Below are 19,316 nucleotides of genomic sequence, written 5' to 3'. Positions count from 1 at the left end.
ATACCCAATAATTCTACACAAAATTTATTTGCAAAATTGTGTTACACTACTCTACAAACGAGCAATCAAATGATCAGAGAAATAAATAAACAAATAAATGAATCATACATAAAGAAAGAAATTAATAAATTCAATAAATGAATAAGTAAAAATAAATAAATAAATAAGTAATAAATAAGTAAAAACAACGAATTATTAAACATAATATTTATCATTTAATTTTTTTTTTTTAGATAAATACACTTTTCGTTTGGAATGAGAAAATAAGGGGAAAAAAGGGGGTGTCCCAGAGATTCCGTTAATATCCGTGTTTACGTTTTTTTTTTTTTGACTTTTTGCACTACGAAAAATGGCGGCGCCCATGGTTAGCAGACAAAACTCAATAACCAGACGGGTTTTAGAATAAAACGAAGGATGCGGGAGTTTGTTGAAAGTAGGGTTTTTCAGGCCATGCAAAATGTTGATGTCTCTACTTTGAATAAACTACGGGAGAAGGACCTGCGTCCAGTGTTACCATGTTTAGTTCGCATGGCTCTTTGCAAACCATTGGATGAAAGTGAATCATGGGCAACAGCCAAAAAAGATGTTCTAAAAATTCTCTCCGGCATCGAGGTTGTGAACAGCATTGTTGCATTACTCTCCATAGATTTTCACGCATTGGAACAAGATGTAAACAAAGAACAGCAACTGAGGTTGGATGATTTTTCTTTGCTAGTTATATGACCAATGACCCCTTTCACATCAAGAAGTTTAAATAGATCATGTAATGTTAAAAATTGTATTTGCAGAACAAAACTTGGGGGAAATCAGACAGAAAGTATCCTGATATCTCAGCTACAGAACGGAGTAGCTCTGGAGTTTGAGAGGAGCGATCCACCTCGGAGACTAAGATTGTTACTGAGTGAACTACTCTTTGTCGCTTCTCAGGTAGTACAACTATAGCCTGCCTGTGGTTATGTTAATCATAATTAAATGTTTCTTCTCCAAATAATGATTGTTACAAAAACAATTTTACATATCATTATTGCATGCACTGATGTAGAAGTTTGGGCTACATGGACTGTAGATATTGAACTGGGTAGCTCAGTAGAAGAGCACCTGACTTGTGATATAGGGGTTCCAGGTTCAATTCCCAGTCCAGAGACTCCAGACATATTTTTTTTATGCATTTCTCCTCTCCAACTTGATTTTGGTGGGCAATATGGTACGGAAGCGTATTAGGTCCGCAGCAGTATCTTTTTTATTTGTTATAACAAATTATTAATTTGTTATAACAAATTACAAATCTTTTATAACAAATTGTTATTTTTTTATAACAAATTGATAATTTGTTAAAACAAATTAATAAAAGATAAGATACTGCTGCGGTCCTAATACGCTTCCGTAGGGCCATCCTTAAAAAATTGTTTGTTTGGAATTGCCGCCTGGGGGTTTTCAGACCCAGGAGGGAGGGAGGCATATTCTTTTTTTTTTTAAATTGAAGCTAAATGATAAGAAATGAAAATCTCAATGAACATTTGTGATTTTTATTAATTTTCCTCTTTTATTTCATTAATATTATTTTTGTTTTGATTTTGAAAAATTATATCTACAGAACAGTACTAAAATATTCAATCTTATTTAGATCTGCTCATTTAATAACAGTCAAATTTCAGCATCAAACGTTCCAGTTTATTTAAAAAAAAAATTAAACAATAATTTTATCAGTCTAAATCAATAAATCATAGCATTTCTCTTGAAATTTAGCCCTTTGTTAAGACAACCCTTACAAACAGTGTGAACCACACAAAATTTCTTAAGAATAGTTACCAGGGTGTTTTGTGGAAAAGCAGGAACGGGTGCTTGATATGTTCTAGAGCGTGCACCATGATTCAGTTTTAACATTACGTTTCAAGGACTTGTCATACTGACAGACAACATTTTTCCTTTAGTATTTGGGATAACAGATATAATCTGATCCATGTATTTTTTTAACTGCATGGGATCTAAAAAACGGACTAAGCCTATCAAGTTCAACGTGCAATCTATTACAACAGCTTTTTCCAGGTATCGGTGTACCATTCCATTTAATTTTTTATTCACCTTTTATTTTTATGGAGATGCATAAATGTTCTGCTCTTCAACGCTCGAATGCACATCCACTGACCCAACCTGGTCTGACATTTTGGCGGCTTTCAGTTTGTCAAATCACCACCTATAATCGCTATATCATCAATACTATGAAGAAAGCGTTTTATTGACTGGTGTTGTTAAATTAATGAGAGCAGCGATTTTTTTTCCACCTATTGGGAAAGGTCCGGTACTGGTTCAATTGAGAAAAATAACATCAAAGAAGAACAATGAAAATTTTCTCTCCTTTAATCAAATAAAACGTATTTTGTGCTTATTCCAACTAAATAACCCATTACTACGTGTTTTGAAGAATAAGCAACAAGAACTTATTGCATTTTTTATCAATGTCCCATGTTTTCCACATTTCCATGCTTTCAATTTGTCAAAATGTATAGATACTACGCTGTTTACTCCACAGGTCCCGCCAAATTACGACTTTCTCTACTTTCGATTTAAGCAGAAGTGAAACAATTAGTCAATTTGTACATTGTTTCATTTAAAAAGAAATATGATGTCGTGATAGTCTGCTGCTTCACAGTTGAATAGGGAATTTTTGGTCACAAAATTGGGAAAAATTAACGTTTTGGCATTGGGAATGGTGCACTTTATCGGTACCAGTTATATAAAGAAAAAACGCTGGAGCTCAAACCCGACTTTAAAAAGCTTTTTCGACGAACGAACTTGTAATAAACAATGTTAGATGATAAAACGGTAAAAAAAAATAATATTGTCAATATTTTGCCAATAAAATTTTTTGAGCGGGGGGTATTTCAATGAGGCGGGCGGCAATTCCAAACAAACTATAATTTTATTTTGGCCTAGTATAGGGACCTTTTTAAATGAATTCACTAACAAAATGCATCTGATTATTGATTTGTTAGAAACCAGGGATTTGCCAAAGTAGTTAAACACTGCTGAGTTTGAGATATTAAAAAAAAGTGTATGTTGACATTTTACTCTCTGTGATTGCATAAACAAGTTGTTGAATGACGTACCTTTTCAATTGACAATCATCACTCCAAGTCCTGTCTTTAATTGTAAGATTTATTTGTCTGTAAAATCATACCACCTGTAGGTCAGAGAATCAAAAACCGAGTTTTACCAGAAGAGTAGTGAATTGTTTGAGAGTCTAGTGTATCTGGAGGAAGTGTCAGATGTACTCTGCATAGCCCAGGCTGAGTTACCTGCCCTGTTGCCAATCACGGAGGTTTCAGAAACCCTTCTCCATGTTCCTAATGGAGACTGGATGCTGTGTCGTCTGGTGGCAAATTCTCCAGACTGCTACAAAGAGGGTAATTTCTGACATTAAAGCAATCTGAGAAGGAATTGTAGCTATCAGTGTTGAATTGAAATTTAGACAGATATTTTGAGAATCTTTTTTTGGTGAAAATACTAGATTTGCCATAAAATTCAATGTATAGGAATGATTCTACAGTTACTCTTATTCCATTCACTTTGTTTGATATTACTTGACATTGTCTGTTATTGCAGTGTGTACTAGTCTGGTGACTAACGGTGACAGACAGGATGAGGAGACGGTCGGGGGACAGCGGAGAATGGCAGTGCTCCTCGCTCTGGCCAGGATGAACCCAAAAGAAATGTACAACATCAGAGCCCTCTGCGTAAGTTCTTATCAGCGAGTCACCATTAGATCATTAGATTGTTTAGAATGTTCTAGGTAGTGGGTCTTGTGTCCAATCCCATTTCTAATGGGAAGCAGTAAAACTGTACATGTGTTTGAGAGTACAAATAAATTACAAATGTGTAATGTTCCAGTATACTGATCATTGTGATGTTTAAAAATGGAATTCATTTTAGAATCTTATTTACTCATTATTTCAGGTAGAGAATTGCAAGATGCCAGGATTAGCTATGGCCTTGACCTTGGAAATGAATAAAGACAAACCCCCATCAGAAATTTCTGGAGACTCAAACACAGACGTTGTAGGATTTGTCAGTGGAATGTTGCTAGGCAACAATACAAATGTTAAGGACTGGTTCTCACAATACGTTAAAATTGGCCAAAAGGTAATTATAAAATATAAATGTGTTAACTAAGATCAAATTACACAATAGATACTTTTACTGTCAGACTTTCAATTTTATGACCAGCATTTTCCTTTCATGTCTGTGTAAAATTTTTGTTAAACATCTATGGTGTACATGTATACTCTCTTCTTATTCATATTATGTTTTTTACATGTAATGAACATAATTTCAGAAAGTTTTAATATATATTTTACTCTCCTAAAAGTTGGATTTTGGTCCAATTCTTTAACGTCTGATTCATAAGCGAGTCCTTAAAACATTAATACATTTGTATGACAGCAAAATTGATTAATTTTTTTTAGCTCACCTGAGCCGAAGGCTCAAGTGAGCTTTTCTGATCACATTTTGTCCGTCGTCCGTCGTCCGTCCGTCCGTCCGTCTGTCCGTCCGTAAACTTTTCACATTTTCGACTTCTTCTCAAGAACCACTGGGCCAATTTTGACCAAACTTGGTACAAAGCATCCTTGGGTGAAGGGGAATTTAAATTGTTAAAATAAAGGGCCAAGTCCCCTCACAAGGGGAGATAATCAAGAAAAGACGAAAATAGGGTGGTGTCATTAAAAAATCTTCTTCTCAAGAACCACTGGGCCAGAAAAGCTGAAACTTATGTGGAAGCATCCTGGGATAGTGTAGATTCTAAATTGTAAAAATCATGACTCCCGGGGGAAGGGTGGGGCCACAATGGGAAATCAAATTTTTACATAGAAATATATAGGAAAAATCTTTGAAAATCTTCTTCTCAAGAACCACTGGGCCAGAAAAGCTGAAACTTATGTGGAAGCATTCTGGGGTAGTGTAAATTCTAAATTGTAAAAATCATGACCCCCGGGGAAAGGGCGGGGCCACAATGGGGAATCAAAGTTTTACATAGAAATATATAGGAAAAATCTTTGAAAATCTTCTTCTCTAGAACCACTGGGCCAGAAAAGCTGAAACTTATGTGGAAGCATCCTGGGGTAGTGTAGATTCTAAATTGTTCAAATCATGACCCCCGGGGGAAGGGTAGGGCCACAATGGGGAATCAAAGTTTTACATAGAAATATATAGGAAAAATCTTTGAAAATCTTCTTCTCTAGAACCACTGGGCCAGAAAAGCCGAAACTTATGTGGAAGCATCCTGGGGTAGTGTAGATTCTAAATTGTTCAAATCATGACCCCCGGGGGAAGGGTAGGGCCACAATGGGGAATCAAAGTTTTACATAGAAATATATAGGAAAAATCTTTGAAAATCTTCTTCTCAAGAACCACTGGGCCAGAAAAACTGAAACTTATGTGCACATGGAAGGATCCTGGGGTAGTGTAGATTTCAAAATGTCTAAATTATGATCAGTGGGGTAGGGTGGGGATGCATTATGTATTACAAGGGGGAAATCTGGTAAAGAACAGTGAGCGATGTGGCCCATGGGCCTCTTATTTTGACTTTGATATTTACTTTTGACAAAAGTCAGGACATATTCTAGAATTTCTTATGCAGGAAAGAAACATCTAAGATTTACATGTGCACAAGTTCAAATTATTGATTTCAGTTGAAAAGAGATGCCTCAGTGACCCAGTTACAAAGTTTGAGACTGTGCCTGCTGGAACAAATGATTTCAATATTGCCTGACGGTGGAGGCACGATATCAGAGTCCCAGGCCATCAAAGCTAGTGCCTTCATACGTCTCTACTGTGCACTCAAGAGCATGGCTGCATTTAAGTAAATTTTTATATGGATTATGATACTTTTGTATCATTAGTGATAATAAGTAGTGTAAAATTAGCACAACATAAAAAGATCCGATTTAAAGTACATTGGCTGAAAACTCTATGATTAGAACCTGAAAAATGCATAAACTACTTGTTGTGTATACATCTGAGATCAACTCTGTAATTTCTGTTTAGATTTACAGATGAAGAAATGAAGATTTTGCTTAGATTAATCACATCTAGACCTCCTTTAAGCAAAGCCGGTGCTAGATTTGTCTCCCTTGGATTGTGCATGCTGATAGCTTGTCCATATCTGTTAGGGTAAGAATTAATGTTATGTTAATGTTTCATGAAGTAAACACATTAAAACTGTAAATAAATACACACCTGCAATACTTTTTGTCACAGGAGCAATGATCAAGAGAAGGTGGCTATAGATTGGATTAAGTGGTCTCTTCTGATGGAGAAGGAATTCAAGCTGTAAGTACAGAAATCTTAATGTTTTATGCTAGCAGTAGCTTCTGATCTTCTACATTGTACATGTATTTCAAATTCATAATGTATATAATAAAAATTACTGCCCAAAAGGAACTTTGTAATTGTGTTGATTTGATTAACATACAATTAAGATTTTTTTTTATAAATGAAATCTGGCTCACAATATTGTGAATGAAAGACTTAAAGGGAATGTTAAAAAAAGTTCCATGCTTAGCTACTGATGGCATTGAGGTGGAGTCTATAGTTATGCAATGTGTATATATTACTGAAACAGATGATACAAGAGAAGTAACAATTAAGATAATGTATCTTACTGTGAACTTCTAGTAAGTAACAGCTATATTATGTGAACTTCTAGTGAGGTCTCCAGTGCCTGTTCCTTTGGTGAAATGTTGTTCCTGATTGCCATCCATTTCCATAGCAACAACATGACAGCAATATCTGATCTTGTGTATCTTACATTAGGGTTAAAGGTAAATTTTAATTAAGAAAGTCACAGACTTTAATTTTCTTCACTTCATTTAATTCAGCTATTTCTGAGTCTTTAGACATACCAGTATTTGAAGTACAGTGGATCCCGCTTAATCCAATAGTAAATTTGTCAGCCTTCTGTTATCAGTATAGCCGAATATTCGAATAGCCGATTGCTCCATTTCAAGTCCAAACAAAGATGTATAGAGCTACATGTATTGAAATTACATCGTAGCAAATTTCAAACTTGCACTTTCGTTTTGTTTCATTACTTTACCTGGCGATTCTCCTAAATTATATTGTTAAATTTACTTATTAATTTAATGTGATAAAATTTTTCTAATAAAATGACTTATAAAAATTGATTTTTAATAGTTATTGCCATCTTTAATCAGCACATGCTTACATTCCTTCTTCGATGTCCGCCATTTTGGAAATGGAAGTAGTCTAAATGCTAGACTTTATTCCGTAATTTATTTTTTCCCCGGATAAATAGTACAGTAATATTAAACAAGAAAATTAAATTGTTTTGTTTTATTTGTTTCTTTAATATGGTTATGTATTTCATACTGTTTGTGACAATTCTCAAGTCAATAGTCCTGTTACTTTGATGTATTTCAATGTCCCAGCAAATAGTCACACACAAGCTACCGTAATTTTTGGATTATAGGTCGATGGGGTATATAGGTCGAAAGGCTCATTTTTAGCCTTAATTTTTGAAAAATCCTAAGATAGGGCGAACTTACTATATAGGACGAGGCTTTCTTTCCCGTTTTCTAAAGATTCTTACGCAGATACAACGTATCAGAACAGGTAAAACCCTCAAATTACCGGGGTTATTCCGTGACATGAACGTATCAAGAAAATAAACAGGTATTTTAATGAGTACAGCATTTAAATAAAGTTTTTTAAAAAATATAGTTAAAACTCCTTTGAATTGTGTTACTACTTATTTTTCTCCAACTTGCGTGTTCAATCAATCAATGCCTCCATAGTTTCACACTGTTGTTAAATCAGAGGCATAAATAACACGTAAATACATTATTTTTTTTTTACAGCTATAATTCGGGAAATACCCGAGGCCAAAGAATAGCAATTCCGATTTCAGAATAACTTGGACACATTCCTAATAAATTTTATTCACTCAGACAGTATTTACCGGTGGACGACAATTACTTCGATATCCGCCATTGTTATTTTTCTACTCCAGGGATTGGCTAAATGACGCAAATGACCAATGAATGTATATATAAAGCAATGTTCAGTAAAGAATTGAAATCACATTAAATCATATATAAGTTTAATTTATAAATTTAATTGAGAGTACATTCACAATTTGAGTGTCAACATGAATTTCACGGCTTTGTTGGTTCAATGAAGTGTAACACTAATACCCTATTATGGCACGTGGGTTTCTTAATCATGCCCCGCAGGCAATTAATTAAATAACACAGGTGTTGTTTAACACCTTTGCGTACACAGTGTAAATCCCTTTATCTGTCAGACAATTAAAATTCTGTTAGAAGCCAATCTTTGTATACCGGGCGGTAGTTCAATGTACTTCTGGTGTACGAAGCTTTTAATAATGGCAACAAATTATTTCACTCATTTTACATTTAAATAAACATAAGACAATAAAAAATATTTAATATACTATTTCAATTTATCGCTACTAATAAATGGTAAAAACACTATAGTTTTGATCGTGAAAATTTTCCGTATTTTAAATTTTGATACGGTTGCGGTTTTACTTTTAGTTCACGATCGCGACTTCCTAGCTTCACAAGATGGATACCGCATGATGTTAATGGGTAATACGTTTAGGAATTATTTAATAGGTGAAGCAATGTTGTTTTCCTTTCTCATCAACGGATAATTAATGGAATTTATTTTGTAAGAAAGTTTTGGAATAAATATGTTATTGTTTACCGGGGCATTAATTTTTTTTTTTGCGAAAAATAATCAAAAAAGTTATGAAAGGGGCACAGATTTGCTTTGAAATTGACGTAAATTTTACTGATTTGGGGACATTTTTCGTAAACTTGAGCCTTAAATAGGTCGAATTCTGAATATTGGTCGACCCCAGCGGTTCTGAGAAAAAAAGTATCGACCTATATTCCGTAAATTACGGTAATACGTTAAATAATTAAAATCTAGCTTTGGAAAAAATTGCAAACAATTATCATAATTATCGAGTACATCACTGAAAAGTAATTTAAACCCAAGCTGATCATCATAACTGTATCAAAACATATCAATCTAGTGTGCCAATTATTAACACAGGTAAGGTGACTGCGTGCGTTCAGCCGTAACTAATCCCCTCATTATCGTACTGAAGGTGTCAGACAGTGTAAACAAAGGCTTCACTAGGGAAGTTAGAGGTGTGAACAAGGTCATAATTATCAAAATATGCTATGATGGTCAAATTTTTGTATCAGATAAAACGAAATTCTGATATTTTCTTATCAGAATATCAGGTGAAATTATTAATAAATATATAAGAAATGGTTTTGTGCTCTGATATTATATTGGAATAGCCGAAATATTCGTTTAACCGCTATCGGATTAAGTGGAAGCCACTGTATATGATATACATGAAATGTATACATGTATTTGGTTCGTTTCAGAATCTGGTGAAGGCTAATGCACTGGCTAGAATAAGGCAGATATTTATTTATGAGATCTTTACAGAGCAGGTAAGAGTAAAATGTTCACCACGGATTTTATAAGAAAATTACAGTAGTCACCTTGTTCTGATGTGATGTTAAGATTTCTTTGATAGTGTAAATTAATGCTGTTGTACCTGTGTATTTGTAGGTGATAACGTCTCATGCGGTGAAGGTACCAGTGACACCAGGACTAAACGCAAACATGACAGGTTACCTTCCCATCAACAGCATTTATCAACTTCTGAAGAGCCGCTCCTTTTCCAAACACAAAGTACCAATAAAGGTATGATAACAAAGCAACCAAGTCAGTTTTTTCTGAAATTATCAAGATATGTATCTATTCAAAGTACCAGGTTAGAAGATTTCAAATTTCATTTTCTTCCAATATCACTCCCAGATATACAGAAAGTCCATCAGTAAGGTCAATGCTGACTGGTCATATTTTGTACCTTGATGTGACTTTGCCTTGTTTAACAATACATAGATCATACATTGATGACAATTGTTAAGCAGTGTTTTATTGTGTGGTCTTATTTCTTCCATTTATAATTTCTTTCCATTGTAGGATTGGATATATCAGCAGATCTGTAACTGTTCTACTCCACTGCATCCACTAGTTACCTCCCTTATTGATGTTTATGTCACCTCCACTGTCATCAAAAGCACCAAGACTGATCATCTAAATGAACCAATCACAGAGGAGGAAATACTCAATGTTTACAAATCCTCAGTATTTCATTGGTCGAAATCAGAAGGAGAGGAGTCATCAAATTCAAATTCAAAATCAGAACTGGCTCCCCAGCTACTCATACTTTACTATTTACTCCATTATGAAGACATTGTATTAACACACATGAAAACTCTTGGTAAGATATGGACTCTTTATTCTGAAAAATTATATCACCTGTATTTCTCAAAAATTCTGACCTATGGAATTATATGTATTATATAGAAATAATAAATGATGTAGGAGAACCTTTTTCTGACTTTACATGTTTAATGTATAAGGTTTTCTTCTGTTTTCAGTGATGTCCAACAGGAAGGTGAAGTCCTACCATGACACCCTGCTGGCCCAGATTCCCATCAACTTCCTGTTACAGACAGCTCAGAGAGAGCAGGAGCAGTATGCCGGCTTATTCTCACCACTCCTTAAGTAAGCCACTGATACTTGTCACATACATGTATATACCGAAGAGTTACTCATTTAAGTCTGCAAAAACTCTTTTGGATCACAGTCTCTCCTTTGCAGAGTGTGAGAGAAAGATATTCCATTTAACTTAACAATTTCATGCAGTTATTACCAATTGATTAGGTATATAGTGTTCAGTGATGTTATGCTAGTAAAATACATCATTGTGTAGAATTCTCATGCGCAGGGTTGCCTGTCCTTTGTTTGGGCCCAGTCTGCTTTAAGTTTGACCCTAGAGATATCCTCTTTATTTATAGGTTACTGGTGACCCACTATCCACACCTGTGTTTGATAGATTAATATCACTCTATTTATAGGTTACTGGTGACCCACTATCCACACCTGTGTTTGGTAGAATTGTGTGATGTTTATCTGTCTATTTATAGGTTGCTGGTGACCCACTATCCACACCTGTGTTTGGTAGAATTGTGTGATGTTTATCTGTCTATTAATAGGTTACTGGTGACCCACTATCCACACCTGTGTGTCGTTGAGGACTGGTTGGAGGAGAAACTGATCAGAGAATCTCTAGTGGCAGAGACCTCAGTCATGTACAATATGCCCTGCACCATTGATAACTTCAATGATGGTAAGATCTGGGTGCAACTCATGTGTGTTGTAGGCCAGCATTGTCTATCTGCTAAAAAGAAGGATATTATATATAAAATAAACTAGCATTAGAGTTTGGTTCCGTTGGGAAGATGGTTTGCAGTTTGAAAAGAGGTCAAAATATTGATTTAAATTTCCTCTGTTTACAGCACTGAGGAATCTAACTACCTGTCCAATGAAGATGATCTCCCAGCTGCAGGCAATGCTGAAGATGTCCGCCCCAGACTTGTTACAGTTTGCTGAGCCCGTGGTTTCCTCTCTTCCCATCATGCTGGATGAGGTGGTGCCCAGGAAAATAGTGGACCTGATCAAAAAAGTCTGGTTCCTTCTTCATGGTGTATCTCCACGAAGGTAAGACTCTAATAACTTATGAGTAAATGGCAGTGATTGAAAATTGTGAATGATTATGGTTCTTCCTTTTTTGTACTAGTTACATGCAAAGATATGGGGTGATCAGCAATTTTTTTAGGTCACCTGAGTAAACTCAGGTGACCTATTGCTATCCGTTTTCGTCCGTCGTCGTCCGTCGTGCGTCGTGTGTTAACATTTGAACATTTTCAGCTTCTTCTCTGCAACCACTGAACCAATTTCAACCAAATTTGGCACAAAGCATCTATGGGTGAAGGGGAACAAAAATTATGAATTTCATGATCCCTGCTCCCCTGGGGCCTGAGGGATGGGGCCAAAACCACTAAAATTAATGCAATCTTTAAAAATCTTCTTCTTTACTCCTGGACATCAAGCAGTCAAACTGTTTGCATGATTGTAATCAGCATTGAGTCCTCTACTAAAACTGTGAAATTCATGGCCCTGGGGTCAGGGGTTCTAGTGCTAGGGCGGGGCTAAATAAGTATATAGTGAAAATGCATTATTTCTTTGAAAATCTTCTTCTCTGCTCCTGGGTATTAAATAAACCAACTAAGTACATAGTTATGATGAGCAAGAGTGCCTCTACCAAAATTGTGAATTTTATGGCCCCAGGGTCAGGGGTTCTGGTGTTAGGGTGGGGCTCTATTGATTATATATAGTGAAAATACATGATTTCTTTGAAAATCTTCTTCTCTGCCCCTTTGTATTAAATAAACTAACTAAGTGCATAGTTATGATGAGCAAGAGTGCTTTTACCCAAATTGTGAATTTTATAGCCCCAGGGTCAAGGGTTCTGGTGTTAGTGGGGGGGGGGCTCTATTGATTATATAGTGAAAATACATGAATTCTTTGAAAATCTTCTTCTCTGCTCCTAGGTATCAAATAAACTAACTAAGTGCATAGTTATGATAAGCAAGAGTGCCTCAACCAAAATGAATTCTTTGAAAATCTTCTTCTCTGCTCCTAGGTATTAAATAAACTAACTAAGTACATAGTTATGATGAGCAAGAATGCCTCTTCTAAAATTAAGGGTCAGGGGCTCTGGTGTTAGGGCGAGGCTCTATTGATTATATAGTGAAAATGCATTAAATCTTTGAAAATTTTCTTCTCTGTCTCTGGGTATGAAGCAGATGAACTACTTTTTATAGTTATGATGAGCAAGGGCCCTACTCTTGCAGAAATCTGAATTCAAGGCCCCAGGGTCAGGGGTGGGGGGGGGGGCTCTACTTATATACTGAAAATGAATTAATTGTTTGAAATCTGCTCCTTTATATTTATATAACATTTATTTTTTTTTTTGGATAGGCAATTTTAAGGGTTCCTTTAAAAAATTTGTGCAATGTGTGGACCTAGGGTCAGGGGTTTATGTCACAGTGTTAGGTGCACTTCTGATTATTGCTGAATATTACTGATTAGTTGAAATGCAATATTGTTCCCCTACCCTGCGTATGGGTATTCAGTAACCAAGCTAAGCAACTGCTAAGTGTATTGTTATGATGATCAATGGTGCCTCTTTCAAAATTGTGAATGCCATATAGCATCTGGCTTAAAACATGAATCAAATTCAATAACTGGAAAATTGTTGCATAATGCTCAGGTGACCTATAAGGCCCGTGGGCCTCTTGTTTAATATATGTATACAGTGTACTATACAAACTCATGTAATTGAGATTTCTTTCCTTATTTCCATCTTTGAATGTGAAATTAAAAATACATATTTATAAAAAAAATTATGAATTACTAAGTATTTAGAAAATTGATAAAAATCACTTTAACAGTTGTCTTCATTTTATTATTTTCTGTTATCAGTTTAAGACTGTCCACTGTGAATTCCCTGCGACTGTCAGAGAGAACAACATTCCAGGTGACTCCATACACAGAAAATGACATCACTGTAGACCCACTGATAATACTCAGGTGTGATGAGCGCGTCTTCAGGTAATGACATCACTGTAGCCCAGTGATAATATTCTGGTGTGATGAACATGTCTTCAGGTAATGACATCACTGTAGACCCACTGATAATACTCAGGTGTGATGAACAGTGTCTCTGTGTTCATTTCACTGAGCCTATTTGTTACTTTTACAGGTGCCCTCCTATATTAGATATCCTGTCACATGTTTTGTTGTAGTTGAGTCTATTTCTTTATTTACAGGTGCCCTCCTATATTAGACATCCTGTTATGAGTTTTGTTATAGTTGAATTTATTACCTAATAAAGTGAATTTTGTTGTTTTATTATAGGTTTAATATTTTCATCTATTCTGTATGTGTTTTCAGTTTTTCTTATCTTTTCAAACCGATCTGTTGACTGGTGATATAAATATTTAATTTATAATAAAACAACAAAATTTATTGAAAAAAAAAAAAAAAAAAATATTGAATTACGTAATAATAAAACAATTATTTAATGCCTGAACAGTCAATAGACCAGAAAATTTTTCCCTCGGTGCAGGGAACAGCTCAATGTGTTCTATTGCCCGAGGCCGCTGGCTGAGGGCAATAAAACACACTGAGCTGTTCCCTGCACCTCGGGAAAATATTCTGGTCTATTGACCGCTCAGGCATTAAATGATTGTATACTATTTGCTTTATTTACAGGTGCCCTCCGATACTAGACATCCTGTTACGTGTTTTGTCAGCCTATCTCCAAGCCAGTCGAGTCTACCTACACAATCACATGCTGTCGAATCCAATTATGGAGAATGCGGCCCAGGTAGAGAGGGAGAGGCTGGACCTGAAAAACGCCCTGATAGCCGCCCAGGAGAGTGCCATTATACAGATACTACTTGAGAGTTGTCTCCCCACCCAGGAGGAGCAAAGGGAGGTAAAGCCTGATCAAGTCCTTCACATGTTAAGTTGGTACTAAAAACACAAATAATATTTATAAAATATGGACAGCACTTACTTATTTACTTGTTCATTTATCTACCGGGGTATTAAAATTTGCCATAAGTGTCAATCTAGTATTTTCCAGTGATATTAAGTACTTCAAATTCAAGTTAAAAACATTTACTGAAGTAAAGGGCAATTCAGATTGATATTTTAGATACATGAATTTTTTTCTTTTCATATAGAATGGTTGGGAAAAAAATTTTCCTTTGATATCTTTTTTGTAGGGACAGGAGAGTCTGTTGAACAACTGTCGTGAGATTCAGTGTATCATCTGTTCCTTTATACACCAACTCTTCATCACAGAACCCCACCTTGCCAAGCTTGTCCACTTCCAGGTAAGTCTCCTCTACTTTGATATTCAAAATAAAATAGAATTATTAGGGATGTCAAATCGGTCAATTTTTGTTATTCGGTTACTCGGACGTTTTTCCGATCGAGTACCCGGGTACTCAGTAAAAGTCTAAATAAATATGTACAAGTTAATTGATAACTGTAAAACATTGATATAAAACCACATGGGAGGTTTACCTGTAAATATGTTGTAACAATTATGACAACTTTGTGCCCGACGAAATTTAATCTAACATTTTTTTTAAGTCCAATTTATTTATCAGATAAATACGAGAAATAAAATCATAAATGGCTCACATGCAGTGGTTTTGTTTAAAAAAAAAAATAATCTGTTTCCTAATTGTAATGTAACTCTATCAATGCGTTTGATGTCCAAGTGATAAGTCGTCAGAGCTACCTTGTACAGTATCAACTTGATCAAGTTCTAACAGAGCGAATTTACGATCTTCGTACACTTTTCGATCATTGATTTCATTAAAATTACGAGACGGTATGTTGTAGTTTGGTGCAACGATGGACATAAGATTTTTAAAACCTTTGTATTCAACCATTTGCATTAATTGGCACGTAATCAAACGCATCCATTTCAACAATCGCGCGTGCAATATCGTCTGTCTCTTTCCCCGGGAATCTACGGCTTCTGGAGAATTAACAAATTTATCTAATTTATTTAAACATAATAGAACTTAAACGATGTTTAATGAAAAAAGATAATTAGAGCAAACTAAACATACACTGCACGGGTAGAAGACAATCGAAGGTGAGAAAAGCCAGGTAGGAAGTAGGTGCGTGGTCACGGTAATTACTGTATAAACACTGCCACAGGCGATAACGGTCATTTAGAGGCTCAGGAAACCCTATTTACTGTATGTACAAGTGCAATGAACATTTTACGTTTAAACCGATATTTTAATGCATTAATAAATATGCTTAGAAATATTTAAAAATATACATCCGAGTAACCGAGTACCGATTTTAGTATTCGATACTCGGACGTTCGATCGAGTACCCGGTTAACCGGGTACTCGTTGACATCCCTAAGAATTATCAACATAGTATATAGACTTTATAACTTCATTAGACATTCTTTCCTGGAATGCTTTACAGGGGGAACAACTCTAATAGTTATCATATTTTATGAATACCAAGGTATCTATTATTTTCAGGGCTACCCCGACACACTATTACCGGTGACGACGACAGGGATTCCTTCCATACACATCTGTCTGGATTATATTCCCGAGATCTTAAGTCAACCACAGGCAGAAAAACAGGTCAGTTTGAGAACACCCTACATGCTTAAACTTTCATTATTGCTCTTATCTATAAATTTATTCCTGGGATCGAATAGGATAAAACTGTTATGTGACCTTGTATCTTGCATTATGAATGCTTTAATTTGGTTAATTAAATCATATTTCAGAAATTAATTGCTCAAGTTTTTATTTAAAGAACAGATCTTGCATGTTAGAGCTAATATTGATCGGAATTGTAACAACTTTTTTTCTTTGTATGATGTACTTCATTAAACTTCATGTACCTAATACAGTATTGATTAATTTTGATTGATTTTCACTGCCTTCATTAATTTGTTTTGTTAGATCTTTGCCATCAAACTGATGTCCCACCTGTGTTGTCAGTATGCCCTACCCCGATCTCTCAGTGTGGCCAAGCTCTGTATTAATGTCATGTTCACTATGATTGGAGGTGAGGTCAGCTGACTTTAATTGTATTACAGTAATACATGCTTATATAGTAAACATGTTAACTTTGATTTGATGGCACAGTGAATTTTTTTTTTATTCACAATGACTTTAAAATACATATGTATATTATAAACATTTAATAGGTATATTGAATTATTGTTTATAATAAATTCAAAATCAGCCATACCTGGCTTTTTGTTAGAAGTGTATTTTACTCTATTAAGTTTTTTTTTCTTTTTTTATTTTTGAAGACATTGTATTGTGTTGCTGATACACTGTAATGAAAGGGTTGTTAAGCAAAATCAACATGAAATTAATCCTAATATACTTATGTCTAATTTGTAAAGTAATTGATAATCTTGATTTGAAGGCGATAATGTAAAACTTTTAATGAGTCTGAAATTATTTTCAGTGTTGGAGAACACAGAGAGAGTGAATTTTTTCCTTGAGACTGTTCCATGCCTAACTAAGGTGTGTCAAGCTTTCCCCCCGCTGTGTGAGGATGTGACGTCATTCCTCCATCAGATTGGCCGAGTTTGTATGTCACACCTGACGGCTGCTAGTAACTTACTGGAATCGGAACTCTCAGACCTAGACAGGTCATATGTGCCGCTCAAAAAGAAGCTAAAAATAGACACTCCTAAACAGGAGCTGGCCATTAAGTATCGGACTCTCTATCGCGTGGTGCAACAAACATTTGCTCGTGTCATCGTCAAATCACTTGTTACAAAAAATATTTATGCATGATGACAAAAAATGAGATATATATTTTTTGAAAAAAATAAAATGCATGAAATAATACTCTTTTAAATTTTTATAAAAACACAAATATAACTTTTTTATATAAGTGGAATTTTCGATAACTACCTAATTTTTTCAATGTGATTTTTTAAAACCTATTTATTGAAATTCAATTTAAATTCTGTTCTTTATTTCCCCTTTTCTATATATGGCACATCTTATCTAAATGTGATAAAGTGATCAATAACATGTTTATTACCTTGCAAAATTATTTCTGGCCACTTATATGAATTATAGTAATTTGTAACCTGTTTTTTTAATTTGGGGTCAGATGGCATTTTACCTATCTCCATTTTAAGAAAGGGGAGGAAATATTAAATGTGTCAGTGGGGATGTTTATCTGAAGTGTCGAGGAAGTGAAGTAATTAAGTGTAATGGAATAAAGTCAAGTACTAAGAAGTGGAGACCCTTAACGAAGGCTGCAATCGTTAGGAAGTGATCACCTATGCATGACTGATGTTTGACAAGCGACCTGCCATAAGTAGCAGATCGGATCACGGGAAAAGGGGCGATTGAAAATGGTGAGTGGAAAAATAATGAACGATAGATCTATGTCAAGTTATAAGACAAGTAATCAGGACATTCATTTGTCTAAATTTGCTGTTGCTTGTTCCTGTCAATTCTTGCAGTGTAATTGCATGTTGCAAAATTTGTCAGGATAATTTATTGATATAGTAATTGAAGGTTTTAATGTACAGGTAATTTTTATTTTTGAAAGGTGGGGGGATGGATTTCAAGTTGGAAAATATTGCAAGCACTATTTTTTGAGAGATTTGGGTTATGAGGAGCTGTGCCTTAATATACCAATTACTCATGCACTAATATTTTCATTAGAAATTAAATGTTTTTCACCTATCCATTATCATTAAACATGACTGTAGATGATTTTTTTTGTTAGTTCTGATTAATATTTTAGTACATGTATAAGTAACACTATTGGTAGATTTTGTATGTATTTTACTATTGGCAAGCAGATGCTTTGCCAACTCCCTTGATCTTTACATCTTTCATGGAACAGAAACTTAGTATACGTTTTGTAAGTACATACATGTATCAGCATTTTGTGTATTGTTGCACAGTTTTGATTGACTTCTATGAAATCAAGGAGAAAATGAGGTCAGATGTTTTAACTCCTTATATGAAGATTTAGTTATAAAAAATTACCAAAATAGTTTATAATGAACTTATTGATTTTATATTAATTTTCCTTGTAAACATGAAAGTAATCCTATTTAGGCCTCTAAATACAAGTCAGTCAATTATCCAATAAAAGCTAATTCTTGTCCACATAAAAATCCAAAAAAGGAGACAAATTGATGAGAAGTTAATTGCAATAAGCCCCACTAGATAACATTGTCGGTGTTTTATCACCATGCCTCCGTTTCTCTGCAGTTGAGATTTGGTATGATGCACACATAGTGAGAAATAAGGTCCGATGAGGTGTAAATACTTTTGTTTTAGGGTGATAAGCAACAAAGTCTACATGATACCTAACTAGAGTGTAAAACTTCTGTATATATATACATGTATATACTAGTATGTTGTACGGCTATGCTTTTGTCTCTTATACTGGAAAATTACAGGGCTAGCTAAAAAGGTCAGCAAATTTACTCCTGGGATCTTTGCTCATGTATTTTCTTTGCCAATTGTCATCTTTGAAAGTTGACAGGGTAATAGTTTTGAGTTTGTTTAAATTTGAACTTCATTTTTTAAAATATAATTTTACGTTTGTAAAAATTTGAGCATGAACAAAATTCTAATATTAAATTTTGCACAAATTGATTGAAATAAATAACCAGAAAATTACATGTGTGTGTGATTATCATTTCAAATCAGCAAACTATTAAGATGGTAAAGATACTGTACATGTACATGAATTGGCATATTCAAAATTTAGCTGAATCAAGGGGT

At 34.7% G+C, this 19,316-nt stretch overlaps 1 protein-coding gene across 1 annotated transcript; it reads left to right on the top strand.

Annotated features, from left to right (window-relative positions):
- Positions 1–363: 363 nt before the first annotated feature.
- Positions 364–17,375, top strand: LOC134260432 (integrator complex subunit 2-like). The gene is made up of 21 exons (XM_062742992.1): positions 364–692; positions 789–927; positions 3,188–3,404; positions 3,604–3,734; positions 3,955–4,140; positions 5,688–5,857; positions 6,043–6,168; positions 6,256–6,327; positions 6,704–6,818; positions 9,444–9,512; positions 9,634–9,768; positions 10,051–10,351; positions 10,512–10,638; positions 11,130–11,263; positions 11,433–11,634; positions 13,462–13,590; positions 14,254–14,479; positions 14,772–14,882; positions 16,065–16,172; positions 16,500–16,605; positions 17,017–17,375. The coding sequence occupies exons 1-21, from the start codon at positions 415–417 to the stop codon at positions 17,349–17,351; spliced, it is 3,417 nt and encodes a 1,138-aa protein (XP_062598976.1). The 5' UTR covers positions 364–414; the 3' UTR covers positions 17,352–17,375.
- The last annotated feature ends 1,941 nt before the right edge of the window (positions 17,376–19,316 follow it).

This window comes from Saccostrea cucullata, unplaced genomic scaffold (assembly GCF_032062105.1).
Source record: "Saccostrea cucullata isolate Sc308-1 unplaced genomic scaffold, CSIRO_AGI_Scuc_v1 ctg2771, whole genome shotgun sequence".
Lineage (NCBI taxonomy): Eukaryota > Metazoa > Mollusca > Bivalvia > Ostreida > Ostreidae > Saccostrea > Saccostrea cuccullata.
Note: the sequence above shows the minus strand (reverse complement) of the source record. Positions and strands in the feature narration are given on the sequence as shown.

Excerpts from the sequence above, each read along its gene's own strand:
- LOC134260432 (XM_062742992.1), top strand. The coding sequence starts at position 415 with ATGCGGGAGTTTGTTGAAAGTAGGGTTTTTCAGGCCATGCAAAATGTT. Across the intron at positions 5,858-6,042 it reads AAGAGCATGGCTGCATTTAA|ATTTACAGATGAAGAAATGA; the intron begins GTAAATTTTTAT and ends ATTTCTGTTTAG. Across the intron at positions 6,819-9,443 it reads ATCTTACATTAGGGTTAAAG|AATCTGGTGAAGGCTAATGC; the intron begins GTAAATTTTAAT and ends GGTTCGTTTCAG.